The sequence below is a fragment of the Polypterus senegalus genome, chromosome 4 (assembly GCF_016835505.1).
Source record: "Polypterus senegalus isolate Bchr_013 chromosome 4, ASM1683550v1, whole genome shotgun sequence".
Classification (NCBI taxonomy): domain Eukaryota; kingdom Metazoa; phylum Chordata; class Cladistia; order Polypteriformes; family Polypteridae; genus Polypterus; species Polypterus senegalus.
The window spans coordinates 70609122-70629055 of NC_053157.1; the positions used below are offsets into that span (position 1 = coordinate 70609122).

A 19934-nucleotide genomic window follows, 5' to 3' on the forward strand; every position below is an offset into this window, starting at 1 on the left:
GAGTGAGATAAAGGAGACATACTATCAGCAACTTTACATTGCATTAGAAGGACTCTTTGTTTAGCATTGCATTATTAAAAGTAACCAAAAAGCTAGATTAGAAAGGGTCACATAATTATAATTATAAGCAGATTTGTACGTATGCTGATGATGTACTATTACTATATAGAAACATGATGGGTCAGAGAGAAATGGTAATCATGCTGGAGATGCCTCGAAAAAGAACTGGATTGATAACATTGGAAGATAAAGAAAAAAACTGAACATGACTCTTGTAAAACTTTAGCATTGGTAACTAAAATGGTTTAAAGCAGTGTATTTAGGAGCAACTCTGAATAAAGAATACAAGGTTTTGGAGGAGATACAATGAAGAATAATGGATGGAAACTGTACCTACTTGGCAAATCTAAGGTGAAACATTCAGTCTGTATCTTCTAAAATTAAACTACATTATATAAACCAATGTTTCATTAAGTAGCATTGTACAGATCATAAACACTGAGCATACGATGCCACTAGGTCTAGTATATATCAGAAAGGAAAACTGAAGAACATATTTGTGGATCTGTCAAGGATTTACAAACATTGAGTATATGTCGAAAAGCATGAGATTATAGAGTTGTTAGAAATAATACAGACATGTAATATTTGTGAAGGAATGTAGAATGAGATAGGATAGATATATTGAAAGAATGGAGGACAGAGGAAACTGACAGTGATTTTAAGAGGAAAAATGGGTAGAGAAAGAAGGAGCATATAATCCCCCAAAAACTAATGGCAAAATGAACTTGAGCACGATCTTAGGAAAAAAATGGATAGTTTGAAACTATAGGCCATGTCATATGGGAAAATGCCATTAGGGACTGTAAGGCTCACCAAGAACTTTATTGCCTGAGAAGAAAAAGAAATGTTTGCTAATGTTACTGGTGGAAAGTGCAAAAAAATAATTTAGTGATCTTTCTGACATATATTATGAAAGAAACTAAACTAAACATAATGCAATTAAGAAAAGCAAAGAGTGGGAAACAGAACATATTAAAATAACATAAGAAAGAAACTGTTAGTTATCTCCTTGTGCTCCTAATTCACAGTGCATGGAAGCAGATGATAATATTTACTTAAAAAAAAAGAAAAAAACGCACAATACCAAAGCACCAACATTTGCAGAAACACATTACACAACCATTATTGTATTATTATTGCAGCCGATTATGAACCTTAAGCTTTATTCTATAGTGTAAAACGTACTAAATCTTTTTGAAGACAGATTGTCATTAAACTGTAGTATCATCCATTATGTCCACTCTAATATTCACGTTTTAAATAATTTTGGGCAAAACTTTGCATGACTAGTTGGGGGATAAAACTGTTAAGGACAAACATCTCAGTTTCAGGTGTTATAGTATTTCTTCTCCAGGAAAAGGTATGAGAAATCATGTATTGTTAAGGAACTGGGCAACAAGTAGCATATCATTGTTAAAGCAATTTGGAATACAGATAATGACAATAAACACGGGTTACATGAAAACAGGTGGAATAGAAAGAAAGCTTCATTGCCAGTGTGTTTGATAATGAGATGATAGTTGTAAAGAACGCGGTGAAAACCTAACTGACAAGAAAGGTGTACAACTAGATAATAAATAATATTTAAGGATAAAAGGTAAGTTGTGTTTAATTTTTGTTAAACCAATACAAGAGGGTTGTTTGCTTTCCTGCAAGGTGAGCTTCATTGAGCCTTTTTTGTTTTGTTTCATGCTCTTTTATTGACACTTTTATAAATATATTTAGGAAGCTTGTGCTACTTATAAGGAAAACCTGTCACAACAACATTTCAAAAATGTATTTTTAAAGCACAGAAACTATCATGTTCTCTTGTTCTCATGTCGTCAACAAAAGAATACAGTAAAGAAAAACATACTCTATGTACATATGCAGTATATAAAGTGGACAAATGCATTGTTGGATGAAGTTCAGAATTAAGCTTTTCAGGAGAAATAAAAATCTTGCCTTCTAAAGACTTGCTGGAGCCTACACAAGATAAATTACTGTGAAAATTCCTGAACCGCCTATTTTATTTATGAAATTATTGTTTATACTAGCACAAAAAACCAGTAGTTACACAATTCAGTTTGTTTAGAATAGCATGTAGTTAGTTACCAGAATGTTAGAGGTGCTAACAGTATTTTGTTTTGCAATTACTATGGGAAAAGAACAGTACAAAATTACTCATTTTGAGATTTACTTCTGTGTGCAATTCCTTGATTTCAGTTTTAATTATCACTGTGACTACTAACACATATAATTTTTGAACATTATTTATTGACTAGACTTGGAAAATATTCTTTACTGCATCCTAGTATCACATTTTTGTATATACAGTGAAAGATAGGGGCATCACTGCACTCCAAACCCTGGGCACAACTAACACAGGCACAGTCACAGGTTCAAATTCAGTGCTTTCATTCTTTCCAGTACCTTTACAGGCCCTTCTACGTCAAGTGGCTTCTTTTACCTCTGACCTGGGAACACTTCTGGTGCTAGGGTGTAGTACTACCAGGTAAAACAGAAATCCCTGAAAGTAGGGATTACTAATCCTGGCAGCTCCTCCTAGCACCCTCACGGTACCCAACAGGTCTGCCCCATGGGATTGCAGGTCCTAGCGTCCCTGCAGGTGTCCATGTGGGAATTCTAACCAAGGGATGCTGCCATCTAGCGTATTGGGGAATAAAGGATACAAACATTGTTGTCTCCCCCAGTCTTTCTATTATATTGACTAGTAAGGGTTCCTGTTCCCTTCCGACTGCAAAGCCCGTCTGTCTATTTTTCCTTTATTAGGCATTCCTTTAACCTGTTCATTCATAATGGCATTCATATGGTACTCAAAAGTTGGTTTCCATCTTATTTTTCTGGGGTGGAATGCCACTTGCTTTAAACACTTAACATACAGACTGCATTCAGGAAATGGACTGACTTTTCATCCTCACATGTTTTGTTCTTTTCACTCAGTGCTGCACCTTCTGATTAAAAAAAAAGTGAAATGGACCCTTCAGAAAATAGTTGAAACAACAGATGGTTGAATTTCTTACATGAAAATGGAAATAATTTAAAACATTTATTTAAAAAGATCATTTATCAGTGAATGTAGTGAAAATGAAGGTTAATTTGTTCTGTATATATCCATCCATCCATTATCCAACCCGCTATATCTTTATAGGGTCACGGGGGTCTGCTGGAGCCAATCCCAGCCAACAAATTGCACAAGGCAAACTGCCTGCTTACCGCAGATTTCTGTAGATACCTTTCCAATAATGTACAGAAAAGTAATTGTATTAAACAAATGCATTTTGAGAAATGAATCTTTAAAGTTGTTTCATTTTTGAAACTTTTGCAGTTGGCTATAAATTTGAAAGAGATTTTGCTATTAATGAAATAAATTCTGTTATAAAGCTGCTGTGTACGTATATGTTAAATTTAAATTTATAGAACAAGCATTATTCTCAAAATGTAAATAATGTTTAAAAATGTGTTCTTCAAATTTTATAAAGAGTTATGAGCAACATATATTAAATAACATAGTTATTTAAATTGTCTTAACCATTGTGAATAAGTACTGTGTAGGTGAATGGCCAGTTATGATTATTTAATTACACTGATACTTTCCGACAGCTCAGTTCCAAATGTGCCAAAAAATAATTGACTCCTTTCCATTGGAATGACTGAGGGAAAGGGAGCGAGCTGCAAGCTGCACCCGCTTTTTTAATTACACAACTTGCATCTAGTTGCTTTGAAAGATCTCGCAGAACGGGTTGCATATTCCTTGTAAATCAGATCTAAAGCTGCTAGTGGTTGGAATCAAATTCCTTTTGTCTGCCCACAGGCTCAGTTGCCTAATAACAAAGGTCTTTGCCTTTAAAAAGTCAGCTGTACAGGCAGGCGTTCAGTTGATTCTGCAGAAGGGAGATGATAAGCCACAGAGCCTTTGCGTTTCTCTTACTATTAGGTGAGTATTTCTTTTCATCTTTTTTGGCATAGATGCACTTTAGAGAAATGAATTATCTCTAAGTACTATTTAAGATTAATGTCCAATTTGTTAAGTAAATGAACAGATGAAATGTTCATATTAGGCTGCACTTAACTTCATCAAACAATTCAACAAGGTTCAAACACCACTATATAATTAAAAATGCCTAGATATTGTGACCTTCCTAATATTACATATGTCAATAGATTCATTATTAATAAAATTACAATAATTTTTGCTTTACAATTTTTTTTTCCTTGCCAGAGTATTGTACTTTAATACCCAGAATATAAGAGAATGTCTTGTCTATGCAAGACTAATTTTTTTAACTTACCGAGCAACATTTTTAAATTTTGTGAATATGCACTAGCACTAATGCCAACACGTGAGTTGTACTGCCTTTGATCTTTTATTCTAACAGTATTAAAAAAAAATAATTTCAAAAGTTGTCACTTTTGGGTATTGCTATTTATTTGTGTAAAATAAATGTGTGTAGTAAAGCAAAATCTTTATTTGTTCTGAAACTATTTTTTCACTCTTAAAAGCTCTTAAAACATTCCTTTTTATAACTAATCCTTACATAACATGTTTTTCTGTCATAAAAGTTAAAGATCAATGGCTCCTACAATTTCACCTAAGAAATTACATTTCTCACTTTGAGATATCCCTTACAACTATATTTGTTCACTAAGTGGTACTGCAAAGTAGCATATTTAATTGCATTTTTAATAAATAACAATGAAACATTAATTTTGTTCATTCTCAAAATTTTACCTTCAAGCTCATATGAATACAAACTTGTAAAATTATGTCTGGCATCACAAAATAAAGCAGATCCGTGTTGATTTGAAAATACAAACACAAAACCTTTGTTTGTTGTGTAAATAAAGTTATCTTTGTTTCTGTTCCTAAGGAGTATGCTAAACGAGATAAACAATATGAGATTAAAGAGTTTTTTAAGTCATACCAGAATGCCGCTATTGAAAGTCGGATATGTATTAAAAGGTGGAAACTTGAAATTGCAGATGTTTAAAGAAACAAAGAATGGTTATCGGGATTAGTTTGTTTCATTATAATGGAGAAAAAAAGTAATTACTATTTTTGTTAATGTAGAATAAAATACACAAACTGAAATCTGTTATCTAAAGAAAAATGGGCAACTATGTATAATAAAATCACCAGATCAGTCTTAATATTTCCATAAGTTTTTATTCAGTGCAGAAAAATATAATTATTTTTAATAAGCCTTAGTAAACACAAAACTCCTTTTATCACCATTGTATTGAGCACAATTTGTGTATAGTATACACTGCAAATAGTTTTCACAACCCCATCACAATCCTGACAATAATGTATGTAATTATTGATAATTGTTTCAAATGATTATTTCTTATATTCCTACTCCTACATATACACGTGAAGGAAAACTAAGAGCAAATAATAATATTTACCATACAACTGTTTTTCTCTGGGTGTGGCTCCCAACTCAGTCCACTAGAGTAATATCAAATCATTAACTTCCAGTTCTTGGATGCCCCTATGGCACCTGTAGTCACAGAACTCCACAACATTACAGGGAGTGATTCTTTGTTTAAATTGGGGTTTCTATTTAAGGTACTTCAAACCCCTAGTCATAGCAGCAAATGGTTTACTTTCAGTCATATTGGTTTGGACTATGGACGATAACAAAGTTCATAGTATAATTTAATGCAAAATTAAAAAGAAAGCAACCGTGAGAAGAAAAGGCATGCTGGTGCCAGCCTCAGTTATGACAGCAGCCATTTAATAGGGAGTAGCACCTGCAGTTTTATTGCAGACAGAGATTGGTAATGTAGATATAAATACACATCATACAGGTCCTCAAGTCATATTTAAGTACTTTTAACGCACTCTTTAAACTGTTTACATTACAACTTCCTTGTTTTATGAATGGACGTAATTTGTCAGAACAGAAGGCGTAGATTAAGAGAATTAATGCTGGTAGAGAAATTCATTTTGAAGCTGGAGTTTGCAAATATCATACATTTTTTAAATACCTATTTCATGCTTTCTCCATTATCTGATTGCTTATGCTGTGAATGTTCAAATTCTTTAACCTTTTCCCATAATTCATTTTTTATGAACACCATTCAAACGAGACTGTTTGCTCAAACTTGTCATTTTGTGTGTACAAAGTATGACAGAGACATGGAGGTGGCAAAAGGAACTGGCTAATATGTAGTCTTTTAACAGGCTGGGGTCGGAAAACTGTAAGAAGCAAGCCAAACTGATTATCAATGCCCAAAACAAAAATCAAAAGTCAAATTCAATAAAACAAACAAAAGGTTTTCACCCTTATTTTGGTTTCTTACCAATAAATATAACTAATATTCTTAGTTTTTTCTTTTAATTTTAAAAACATATCCAATAATACAATAATGCACACCGCCATTTTAAATAGGTTTATGCAATAATGTGACATCATCTGATGACATGCTAGCAACAACAAGGATATTGTCAGAATGTCAAAAACCATGGCAAAATTCTATTTATGATGGACTTGCAGTGGCATCATTATTATAACAATAAACAAACAACAGCAAATACTTCCTGAAAATAAAATAAAAAGTTCAGTGAATCCAAAAAGTGATGCATTTGCACTTATATGATTGATTTCATTGCAACCTTATCTTTTAAGTTGTTGCAAAAGTATTTTCTTCTTTGTTTCCTATATATTAAAATAAACTTGCATGCTGGCACCATGACTGCGCTGTTGCCTTCCATTTTTAAAGACTAGGATTCATTTCCTGGCCCTTTTGCCGTCTGTGAGAAGTGTCTAAGGAATCTCCCTCTCCATTTATTGGGGTGTACTGGTTTCCTTGTTAATGTTAAACACATTCATGGTAGGTTAACTGATAACTCTCAAGTGTGTGGATATATAAGTGAATGTGTGCAGAGGTTCAGTCCAAGGTTGGCCAAGTTTTTGCTACCAAATAGACACTGGCTCCATGAAATTGTATATTCATTTACAAAAGCATTGAATCCAGTTCAGATATACTGCACAATGTTGGCCCAGATAATAAATGGTGTGATTATTTAGAATAATTTTATTGTGGTAAGAAAATCATGCTGTTTAAGTTATCACACTGATAAAATTGCCTTATTTATGTTTTCAGAATATTTAAATATTATACTTATGGAAGATCAAGAGCAGTACATCATGTAGTTAACAAAATAGTGTGAGGCAAAGTATTTATAAATACTGTATATTCTATAAATTTTGGAACTATGAAAAGGTGAAATTCAAATAAAAGACAACACAAATTTTGTAGAGACTATGACAGAGGGTGATGGATGTGGTACTCAATAGTAAGCCTATTAAAAAAGAGATATTAAACAGCTCCATTTAGACAAAAAAGTGACCATAGCACGAAGAGTTGCTGTGGGATGGAGGCCACTATAGTGATGGGGAGTAGTTGAACCATTAACAGGCACAATAAAAATTCACTATTGACGCTAAGATTATGCAGGAATTATGGCTTAATGCTCTTGTCATAGGAACTAAACTCTTTATTGTGTAATAGTAAACATTCACATTCCCAGACTACAATGTGGAATGCATAAAACATTCAGGTATCTCTAAAAATGCAATATTTACTGTAAATGTCTGCCATTTAATAAAATAAACACTCTAGAAATGTTATAAATCATCAGGAATCATTTTTTGTACCCTGTAGTCTCTCAATAATATGTTCTAATCATTTGTCAAGGCATGGGCCTTGATGTGTGTCCTATTTTCACTGAATACTGTATCAGAGTTTTGAGTTAAATATTATTAGAATTTTCATCCCACATTATGGAACATAAAATATAATTATTCTTACAAGAGCCTTGCTCAAACATAGGAACAAAGAAATTACTCTCCACAGAGCCACATAAACGTTCTCTATCCCTGTTAGTCCAGTGTTATAAGGCTCACCTGTTCAACCAAAAAACACACATATTGTATTATCTTGGATCTGTGGGTCCACAAAAAAATGCTGTGGCATTAATGTTGCAAAACCTGTTACTCAAACCTTTAAAAGAGAATGGTTAGTTTGGACAGTAAAATGGGGTCCCTAAAGAAGAGATCAAATTATATTATTATATTATCTTCCTAATCATCAGAGCTACACAGTCATCAACCATACAGAATAATTCTTTATTCATTCATTTTGGGAGAATGTGGTACTCTCAACCAAAGGTAGTGTTTCTTAGTATATACAATCCTTGTCTCAAATGCTAAGCAAAAAATTCCAAGGGAGGAATCTTTCACATCTGAGTGAACCCCCCACCTATAGTAGTATCCCGTCCTGGTTAAACCTTCAGTCCAACATCAAATAAAGTGAGACAAAAACCTTCCTGACCTTAAATCATATGATCCTATTATTTCAGTGCAGTTCCACTTGCCTGAAAGAACAGCCTTGGAATTTAAAAAGAGTGGATAAATCCTAAAAGTTTGAGGTTCTGCTTCAGGTCTTTTTTAAATTCTAATCATTCTTCTCTTCAGAGTAAACTTCCCTTCATTCTATGCAGAAGACATTTATCTTAAATGTACACAAGATGGAACTTGTGGAAAAGGGAATGTTTCCAATAACTTTCCTAATGAATTCTCTCTGTAATGCAAATTAATTTTGGCCACTAAAAGTTTACACTATGTGGTTGTAGCAATGAACAGTATGATTAAGGCCTCCAGAATCTTTTTATTTGTCTTTTGTGTGTTGCACATGCTATTTATTTGAGTAATAATAAATATTCGGTTGAGGGAAGCACAATGGTCTGATGGGAATCATTGTCTGTACCACATTTGAATGAGGACCAAGTTGTCTTCTGCATGGAGGACTCCCTAGTGCTTATACAACTCGATTCAACAGACTTAGATTTACTTGATCGATTGACTCTCAGTGTTAAATGCACTTCTTTTTACTGTTCTCCAGATGGATTATAACAGGGTCAGAAAACTAAATTCATGTTTATCCTGCATGGTCTCTATTACCAGTTTATACTCCACATCTCTTTCAAACACAGATGGCCATTATTTGAGCTCTGGCCATTTGGGCTGCAAACTTATTCTTTTTTTTATTTTTTTTTTTAAATTTGTTTATTTTTATTTATTAATTTTATTACAATCAATACATAGCAATCAAGTTTTTACAAAAAAAAAAAAGAATTATGCTAAGAACAGATCGATCCCCACCCTTGAGAGAGAGAGCAAGCCAAACGGTGTAAAATTTAAGGCTTGTAAAAATACCTAAATCAACAAATTCTCTGTGCTTTATAAAATCATTTCAAAATATTACTGATTAGATCCTGCCATGTTTTGAAAAAAGTCTGCACAGATCCTCTAACTGAGTATTTGATTTTTTGCAAACTTATTCTTGCGATTAATTTTTTTAAGATCGACTTCCAGGTGACCTATTTATGATCCATTTTATGTTCATTTTCGGAACCTACTTTTCCCTTTACAAAGCAGCCAGATGTGTTAGTAGACTGGAGTATCATAAGAAAAAAAAACTGAGATACATGGAGAATGCACAAATGAAGCATAATTACCTAATGCAGTATTAAACAATACGTTTAGTATTTTGAAAATGATTTATTCACAAACATGGTATATATGCTTTTGACATGCAACATTTTGTTCCAAAGTTAAGGGTTTTCTATAAATTAAAAAAAATATATATTTTCTGCACTGATGCTTACTTTACATTGCGGTCTAAGTGGAAACTAAGAAAAGCTTAAAAGCTAATAAAATCCATGACTTTTTCAAGCCAAGACAGTTGTTGAGTATTGATCCATGTCTTGTGATTACACAGACATTGTAAAATAGTATATACACTGTATATGTCATTTTTGGGCAGCATTTAGTTTTCCTGTGCAACAACCTTTCACCCCACTAGGTGGTGGTTTCCTCCTGACAGATCAAATCAGAGTAAACTTTTCTTGCCACATGGTTAGATTTACTTTGTATTTATGTGAGAATTCTCACAAGCAAATAGAAAGTATATCATTATCACAAGAAAAATGCTTGATAAGTGATAAAATGAGTATTTTGTTGTAGCAAACATGCGTCAAAAACATGAAAGGTGTGGATCAAAATTCAATAGCTGTTTTGGCTAGTTTCCCAATCTGCATTCAATAAAGGTTTTCAATTTACATTATAATATTCGTTATTATTGTACTATAATTTATCATAGGATTGTGTAAGCATTCTTATAGAATTGATATAAACTCCTTACTTTCCATAAAAAAATCTACGTAATATAGCAGCTATGAAGCAGTAATAAAAAAGTCAGGATCATGCACTCCCAACCACTCCCGCACTTCTTAAATCTTCCTTTCTCATGTATGGCATCTTTTAGGGGTAGAAATACTTTGTTTACGACTTGTGAATGCTTGTTACTATGTCCTTACTTTCCACAATAAATTCGATAGCAACCCATTCGCAGGAATAATGGGCATTTTCTTAAAAACACACCATTCCTTGGTTCTTTATTAGCTAACGTTCCAAATTAAACACATAATAAACATCAGACATTTTCTATTCATTTTGACTCAAGTAGTGGTAGTATTAGTAATAGTATTGACATGTTTACACAATGATGTGAAATTCTTTCTTGTTTATTCAACCAACATACAATAACTGTGTCATTCTCTGCCCAATGAAAAACAAGAATGTATTAAAATGCAGAGATTTAATAAAGATTTAATAGAAAATACAACTCAACTTACCTGATGTACTCCTTACTCTAGGAGAGTTCTAAATTATTTGAGAAATCCTTTTATGTATACTGTAAACATAGGTGTATAATATACACTGTAAATAGAGATATAAATAAAATATAGCATTCTCTTTTTTTTAATTAATTTTATTACAATCCATACATAGCAATCAAGTTTTTACAAAAAAAAGAATTATGCTAAGAAAATATCGATCCCCACCCCTGAGAGAGAGAGCAAGCCAAACGGTGTAAAATTTAATGCTTGCAAACATACCTAAATTAATAAATTCTCTGTGCTTTATGAGCTTATTTTAAAATATTACTGATTAGATCCTGCCATGTTTTGAAAAAAGTCTGTACAGATCCTCTAACTGAGTATTTGATTTTTTTCCAATTTCAAATAGTATAACACATTGGTTTCCCACTGACTTAAAAGAGGAGAGTTTGGGTTCTTCCAGTTTATCAGACTAAGTCTGTGTGCCAAGAGTGTAGTGAATGCAATCACAATTTGTTTGTCCTTCTCCACTTTAAGCCCCTCTGGAAGAACCCCAAACACAGCTGTTAATGGGTTAGGAGGGATTGTGAGTCCAAGGCTGTCTGAGAGGTAATTAAAAATTTTTGTCCAGAATAATGTTGCAATCTAAAAATATAGCATTCTCAGTGTTGGTTAATCCAGTTTAGAGTTAAAGGGGGACTGGAGTTCAATTCAAAAACAATAGATACAAGGGATAAAAAGCATCATAGGACAAGTGCTATTCCATCATTCACACCCACAGGACTAGTTTGGAATCCTCAGTTAACCTAGGATGTACATCGTATAGGGGTGTTCAAGGAAAACTGGAGCATCCATAAAAAAAAAAAAATATGCAGATATAGGAGGAACATGTAGATACCTCACAGGCAATGACAGTTCATGGGACAGGATATTGGATCAATGAAGCAGCAGACATACCTATTTACATATATTTGAAATGAGTAGTTCTAAAAAGACTAGTCTTAAACCAACAGAAAATACAAACACTGCTTTTTAAGAACCATGCAAATAAGAAAAACATTTTGTCTTACATTAACAGTTATTATATTCAGAATCAATTAACAGTTTTTCAAACTTATATCAGTTATGTTTGAGAGCTCATTGATTGAAAAATGGTGTATTTAACATAGACTGCACAGGTGCATGAAAAGAGCACATTCAAAGAAAAAGGTACAGCCAGGTAGGTAGGACCAGGTAGGACTTCCTTCAGAAAATTTCCATTGCCTTACAGATTCCTTTTAGACCTTAAGTTGGATGGACAAAGGCAGACACTCAGCTAGTCACATTATGCAGTACAATCAGATACGTAAAGCAAAGGAGGCTTGAAGGCTCAGGTTTTGTTATTGAGCACAGTAGGACAACTGAGGTTTAATATTTTTAAGTTTTTATAGTTTAAGAAACTTTCTATCAAGACTATTGGTATGCATTAGTATTAGTAAAGAAAACTGAAGTAAAACATGCCAAAATTCATCATATGTGATACTCAAAGCAACATACCTTGGGGCCTTAAAAAGATGTATAAATTCAGGTACATATATAATCTCAATGACCACTTTATTACCGTATATACTCGTGTATAAGTCAGGTCTTGAAACCCGAAAAATCGATCATAAAATCAGACAGCGACTTTTACGCCCGTTCACAAATGCGACCCTTAATTAATTTTTTTTTTACATCTTATTGCCTCCTCCAATCAGGCACCAGTTTCTCAGACACATAGAATTTTGTTGCAGCAGTGCAGTTACCAATTTCTTTCGCCAGCTTCATATTTTCTTCTGTTCGAACACTCCATCGTAGATGAGCAGTGAACAGTACAAACATCGTTTTGGAATAGTTTGGGTATTAACGTGTGGTCACGTAGGCGCAATACATAGAAAAAAAAGACAGTGTGCTCGATACTTACTCTCTCAGCTGGGCATTAGCAAATCATAATCTCTTGGACCAATAATGTGAGTTTTCCGCATTTGACTTATACGACCGACATTATAAAATACCGGAATCTTTATGGTAAAATTAAGCCCTGACTTATCCACAGGAGAACTTAAACACGAATATATATGGTAGTTATTCCTGTCTTGCACTGGCAGGACCCATTTGTGCTCAAGAACAGCCAAAATTTTTTAAGTCATATATTCAACAAGTTGATGGAAACATTCCTTAAGGAATCTGGTCACTGTTAACTAAGAAAGCATTTTCTAGGAATACTTTCATAACATAAACATTTTATTCTCATCCTATAACATCTCTATTGGATTGAGTTCAGGGAATTGTGGAGGCCATTAGAGTAAACTAAAATGACCATTATATTTATGTAACCAGCATAAGATGAGCACTTGGTGAAATGATACATCATCCTGTGTAAAGTATTCCTTTGAAAAATTGTTGGCCACAATTCTTTTGTATGTTGTGACATTTAAATTATATTCATTTGGTATTAAGATGCCTAATGTTTGCCAAAAACACATTCCTACACCATTAAACCACCACCACCCTGGACCACTGACATAAGTCACTATGGATCCATGGATTGAAGCTCACTCTCAGAAACAGTCAATCCAATGTGAGACCAGAGTGTGCTGGAGCCTATCCTGACAACACAAGCCCTGCACAGAATGGCAATCAATCACAAGGCTGGAGTCATGGTATTGACATCAAATTCTGGCTGGCATCAGCAGAAATTAACATTTGGCAGATCGGAAGATGTTTTTCCTATCTTTCTATGGTTTTGGTGAATGTGTACTAATAAGTGAAAGTCAAAGTGGTCTTCTACTAATGTAGTTCATTTGCCTCATCATTTTATGCATGAGGTGGCCATCTGAAAATGACCTTTGTAAAGAGCTGTTATTGGACTATTTGTGGCTTTACTATTAGCTTGACTGAACCTCCCGTGAACTTTCTTATTAAGAAGGTATTTTTGCTCAGATAATTCCTACTCACTGGATGTTTTTATGCCACCTTTATCTTTAAACTTCAGATCGTATGGCGTATGACAACCCCATGAGGGCATTTGTTACTAAAAAGCTGGAAGCACAATGCCTGGCACCAGTAATCATACAGTACCACTCATCAAAACTGCCCATTCTAATATTTGCTTAAACAACAGTTAAACTTCCTGACCATGTCTACCTGTATATGCTAAATATCCTGAGTCACAGCCATATAGAAAGAGCAAATGATTTGCTTAAAAAAACAAATGTACCTGATGAAGGGTCCACTCTGTGTAGGTAGTCTAAATAGGATATAAAATACACAAAGACAGACAAGGTCTAGGCCTTATAAGAGGCCAGACTTTTCAAGTAATGCAAAAAAAGATTAAATAGTGTTGCTGATTCCATGTGATGGTCGCATACTTGTGTTATAACCTTTTTATTTTTACATCAGCATACAGGACTATAATTGTGAGGCTGTTGATTTGACTTATGACCAAATTCAGATTATTTCACTAACATTTCCTTATGTTGCTTTTTTGTATGGAAATTTTGCTAACCAGGAATTTTTCGGCTTTTTTTCTAACACCCAGGCAGGTATCTGTCCTTAAAGGGAATGGTTTACTTTAACTTTGTTTTTCTTTTGTATTTTTTAGATCATATTTCTAATTTTTTCTGATTATTTAAAAATGATCATTTAATTAATTTATTTATTCTTAAAATGCCACAGCCATTGTCTGAGATAGGTAAATTTACCTCAAATTAGTAACTAATAAAGTAGTTTTTACATTTATGCTCACTAATAATTATAATATGTGACCCAGTAAAATGTCATCTGCAAGCACTTCAAAGTTTTTTTTAATTCTGCACCCTCAATTCCTCCTATTAGAAAAATATGTACTCTTATCCCTAGTTAACAGCATGGGACTCACATGAAGAAAATAGAGCCTCATAAGTTATATGTACTGTTTTCATTATCTGTCAGTAGAATTCCTGGAGATGCTTTCTGCCTGAAAACCACATGTAAATTGTCTTTAATACCCTCTTTATACTTCTAGAAGTGCTGAAATTATAACTGGTGACAGAAAATTTAACTCGATTAAATTTAAGTTGTGTCACAGTTCCCCGTTCTTGGTTGGCACTAGTTATTGCTGTTTGGCTAAATCTGTGATTGTGTTGTTCCAGTATCTTTTGCAGGAAGCAATGTCACATCACCATCTCCAGACACCATATTGCCTTAAAAAAAAGCCATCGCTAAAGGATCCAGAAGGGGAAAAATAAGGGCCAGCCCAATAAAAGTGTCTGTGGGCAAGTCAGAACCTTATTAAATTGGGCTTCCAAAGATATCACATGAAGGTCTGTTTCCAATGCACCACACGACTCTCAATTTCTTCTTCATACTCCTACTGCCCCATATTTGTTCCAAGTAAGAGAATCCATTCTTTTGCCACCTATAACAAATTTGTTAGTTCCTGAGTGGAAGCACATACTTCTTTTGGTCTGGAATCAGACTAGACATAAGCAACACTACTATCTGAAGCTGACAATGATTTTTCAGTAACTACTAATAAATTGCTGTGTATCATTGGCCAGACACAACTTTATAGACACTTATAAAAAGTGTCTTACATATCAAAATTGAAAAATATTGAAGCAATAAAACATAAAAATTCGATGAAGGAGAGGAGATCATAAAGGATGTCAGGGTTTCTGCTTCAACCACATGACTTTTACTTTGTTCCTGGTTCCCAAAAGTCTTTCTGTAAAGAAGTGCTTCCAGGCCTCATACTCAAATGCAGTTCCCCTTAAAGCGCTGATACTTTCATCATTTTTTTATGTGCAAAATTAGACAATGTCATTTCATCCATATATCCATTTTCGTTGATCATTACATGAGGACATATGAAAGTTGAGGGCAGTGTATTTATTCCATTAATATCATTTTTTTAGCTAACAGCCATATTCTTTCAATATCTCATCCTGATACCTTTTAACAATTGTCAAGCTTTCTGTCACAATTACATGACCCAGTAGTTTGTTACAAATTTCCATAACTCTTTGTGTGAAGAAGAGCTTCCTGGTCTCAGTCTTAAATTTCTTTCCCCTTATTTTTTACCACTGTCCTCAATTATATGATTGACTTATTAATTGAAATTTTGATGGATCGAATTTATTGATACCTTTGATTATTTTGAAGAATAAAATTAGGTTCTCAAAGCAATCATCTCGTCTCAAGACTAAAGAGTTTTAATTAATTTAGCGTGTCTGAGAAGTAGGAGTTGCGCTCTTCTGCAAAGCTTCTAGTGCTGCTATGTCTTTTTTTGAATGTGTCAACCAGAACTGCATGTGGTGCATCAGATGCAGTCTTATTGGCACATTTTACAGTTTTTTTAGTTGATTGTCCATTGCCTATGCAATGAAAATGTTGCATCAATATAAATTACCATATCATTTTTGGAGGTTGTTTTTGTAGGTTAGTGTCACTCATTTTGTATTTGTAATTATCTCTTTTAGCATATTGCATTTCACAAAATTTGAAGCTTGTCCATGTCTTACTGAATTGTTTTTCAATACCTCCAATTTTAGTGTCATCTGCGAACTTAATATACCTAGTAGCTACCAAATCTATGTCATTAATTTAAATTAGAAAAGGTAGTAGTCGACTTACAGACCCCTGAATGACTTCAGTGATGGCTTCATGTGCAACAGGCTCCTCTCATCTGTACTCTTTGACCCTGTCCGATTAACCAACTTAAAAGAAATTATGTATGCTGCAATTCATTTCAATTGGGAAGTCAGAATTTCTGATTTCCTAGTCAGAATTTTCACAGGAATAACCCCACAGGTTGGATTTTCTACTCAGAAACTAGGGGCTGGTCTATAAAGCCTGAGTTTGTCCGACTTTAGATCATGACATCAGTCCAAAATGGTGAAATACACCACAAACTTTAGAACTTTACTATTTGTTATCACTTCTTTTTATATATGTCTCATTAAATGAGTCATACACATGATGCTGTCCAACCTCAAACTGTGGACATGTTGCTGTGGTGTTTGGATGTGAAAAATACTATACAATGCATTGTTCTGTAGTTTTCTGAATTCTGAAAAAGCAACTAGAACAAAGATTTTCCTGGAGGCTTCCATATCTTTTTCCAAATGTTTTACAGGAACACAGTTTTCTCATGTGTGGTGTCATTCCCAGCTCAGAAATTTGACTTCTAAGGTAAATTTAACACAGCAGTAGTCAAGATGAGACACAGGGCACACTCACACACACAAACACACACACATACAGATATACAGGGAATTTGTTTATAAATAAAAATTAACATAAATAATTGTTTAGGATGGTAAGTTACAACTGATTTGCCTACAGAAACTAAAGTGGACCCAGGTGGAACTGAGAAGAACTTGCAAACTCCGTACAACAACTGGCAAATACAGTTCCTTGGAGTAGTAGGATTGCAGTTCCTAACTCCTTTGTACAAATCCATAACAGATTATGAATTGGTACTTTGTGAATATTTCATTATGTAAATTAAATCTTCTGGGATTGCATATCATTTTTCATTCCCTCTAATCTAATTTAGGGTTATGGTGGTGAACCTGTTAGGTGAAATAAAGGAGTTTACCCTGCAGATGGGACACCATTCTATCACAAGGCCCATTTTTTTGCACACACTGGGGCAAATCCGTAGGCACCAATTAACCGAACCTGCACATCTCTTGGGGATGTGGAGAAAATCCCACACAGACACAGGGAACATATACAAACTCCACATGAAAGAAGGAAACTGAATTCAAATCTGGGCTTTGTGAAACAATGGTGTTAAATGCTGCACTACTATGCCAACTACCCCAGGATAGCACAACAAAACGAATACAAATATGAATTCTCAGATGTCATGACACAAACAATTCCTTCTCCATTTTCTTACTGCAGTACAAGATCGTAAGAGAAAGTAATGTATTTTGGCAACACTGAATCAGCTCCCAGTTTTTTACACACCATTGTTTAAATTCACTTCTCTTAAAGAGCTGAGTATAGATTTCAATAAGCAGTATGACTTCTTGGGTAATATTATGAAAAAGGGGAAAATCAATTGAAAGCTTCTGAAAAGCAATGATTTTCATTTGATACCATTTTTAGTTTTGGAAAAAAAAACTTCTAGTTTGTCACTTTTACTACAGCTTAGCATTCCAACAGTGTGCCATGTTCTTTGGAACTTAATGCCAAGAAATTTAAAAAGAATGATTGTTCAGGACACACCTACAAGGTCGCCAGATGCATATCAGGTATGTTACAACTTTGGCAAAAACACATCAAAAGAATAAAGGCTGTAAAGGTGCTATAAATACTTTTTGCACATAAAACAACCATATAGCAATGCAAGCCTTGTTTTAACTCTACACAAAGGGCACTTCTCTATCAGTGTAAAATGAGAACTGAGTGACTCCATGCTCTGCAATCTAATCTTCTTTACAAGTACTACATGCACTATGAAAATTCCTGATTGTTTACTGGGAAGTAACAAAACCCAGTGGTGTAACTTATGTTTATTGTATCCATGAACCAGCATTACCAACTGCTGGGGAATTCAGTCATCCTTAACATCCATTTTCTGAAGCACACTGTATATATTAGGGTGACATCATGATGCAGTGATTAGCACATAGACTTAGTGTAATTGGTTTAAATCTCCCATGGACTATGATGTTTGCTGATGACATTGTGATCTGTAGTGATAGTAGGGAGCAGGTTGAGGAGACTCTGGAGAGGTGGAGATATGCTCTACAGAGGAGAGGAATGAAGGTCAGTAGGAACAAGACAGAATACATGTGTGTAAATGAGAGGGAGGTCAGTAGAATGATGAGGATGCAGGGAGCAGAGTTGGCGAAGGTGGATGAGTTTAAATACTTGGGATCAACAGTACAGAGTAATGGGGATTGTGGAAGAGAGGTGAAAAAGAGAGTGCAGGCAGGGTGGAATGGGTGGAGAACAGTGTCAGGAGTAATTTGTGACAGACGGGTATCAGCAAGAATGAAAGGGAAGGTCTACAGGATGGTAGTGAGACCTGCTATGTTATATGGGTTAGAGATGGTGGTACTGACCAGAAAGCAGGAGACAGATCTGGAGGTAGCAAAGTTAAAGATGCAAAGATTTGCATTGGGTGTGACAAGGATGGACAGGATTAGAAATGAGTACATTAGAGGGTCAGCACAAGTTGGACGGTTGGGAGACAAAGTCAGAGAGGCGAGATTGTATTGGTTTGGACACGTGCAGAGGAGAGATGCTGAGTATATTGGGAGAAGGATGCTAAGTATAGAGCTGCCAGGCAAGAGAAAAAGAGGATGGCCTAAGAGAAAGTTTATGGATGTGGTGAGAGAGGGCATGCAGGTGATGGGTGTAACAGAACAAGATGCAGAAGAGAGAAAGATATGGAAGAAGATGATCTGCTGTGGCGACCCCTAACAGGAGCAGCCAAAAGAAGAAAAAGAAGGTTTAAATTTCATGCCTGATAACTAGTTGTGTAGAGTTTTCTCATCCTCATCATGTCTGTGTGTGTTTTTTTTTAGTGATTACTCTGAATTTACTCTCACATCCCAAAGACGCAAGTGTTTGGCAATTTGCTATCATTAAAATTGTCCCTAGAACAGGCATGCTCACTCTTTTTTGTGACAGCCAATAACATACTTGACGGAACTGGGACTATATGTAAGATTAACAGGTTACCATGTATGGTGAGTTCAGCCACAATCTTTGCCCTATTTTTTTCTTTTTTCAATTCTGTTTTAGTACACAAAACACAGGACATCAGGAAGATGAGACTGTCTTCTGTTTGCTAGTCTCCAAAACACTTGCGTTCCTTATTTCTTGTTGCTACATTAAATGCATTGCACTTTCAGTTGAGCATCCATTGGTTGTCAATTCTCTTGCATACACAGCCTACTATGACTACAGACAAAATCAAACTCAGACAGACACAGGCATAAGTCCTGCACAAATAAGGGCTTTTATTTGGGAAAACTTTCCCTGAAGCGTTTCCCATAGCAATAAAGCACAGTACAGCAATGAAGGACCAAAAAACACAGCGGTCTTCTTCTTTTTCTCTTCTTTTCTCTCTCTCTCTCTCTGCCTCTTTCAACTTCCACTCCAACTGGCAAGCTTCATCCTCCTTCCCTTCACCCTCTGTCTCTTTGAATTGTGG

General features: G+C 34.6%; 1 protein-coding gene across 1 annotated transcript in view; it reads left to right on the forward strand.

Annotated features, from left to right (window-relative positions):
* The first annotated feature begins 3855 nt into the window (after positions 1-3855).
* Positions 3856-19934, forward strand: part of LOC120527433 (proepiregulin-like) — a 38085-nt gene continuing 22006 nt past the window's right edge. Inside the window, exon 1 of the mRNA XM_039750842.1 lies at positions 3856-4000. Coding sequence (XP_039606776.1) covers positions 3961-4000 — 40 coding nt within the window. The 5' untranslated portion in view covers positions 3856-3960. The remainder of the gene's footprint in view (positions 4001-19934) is intronic.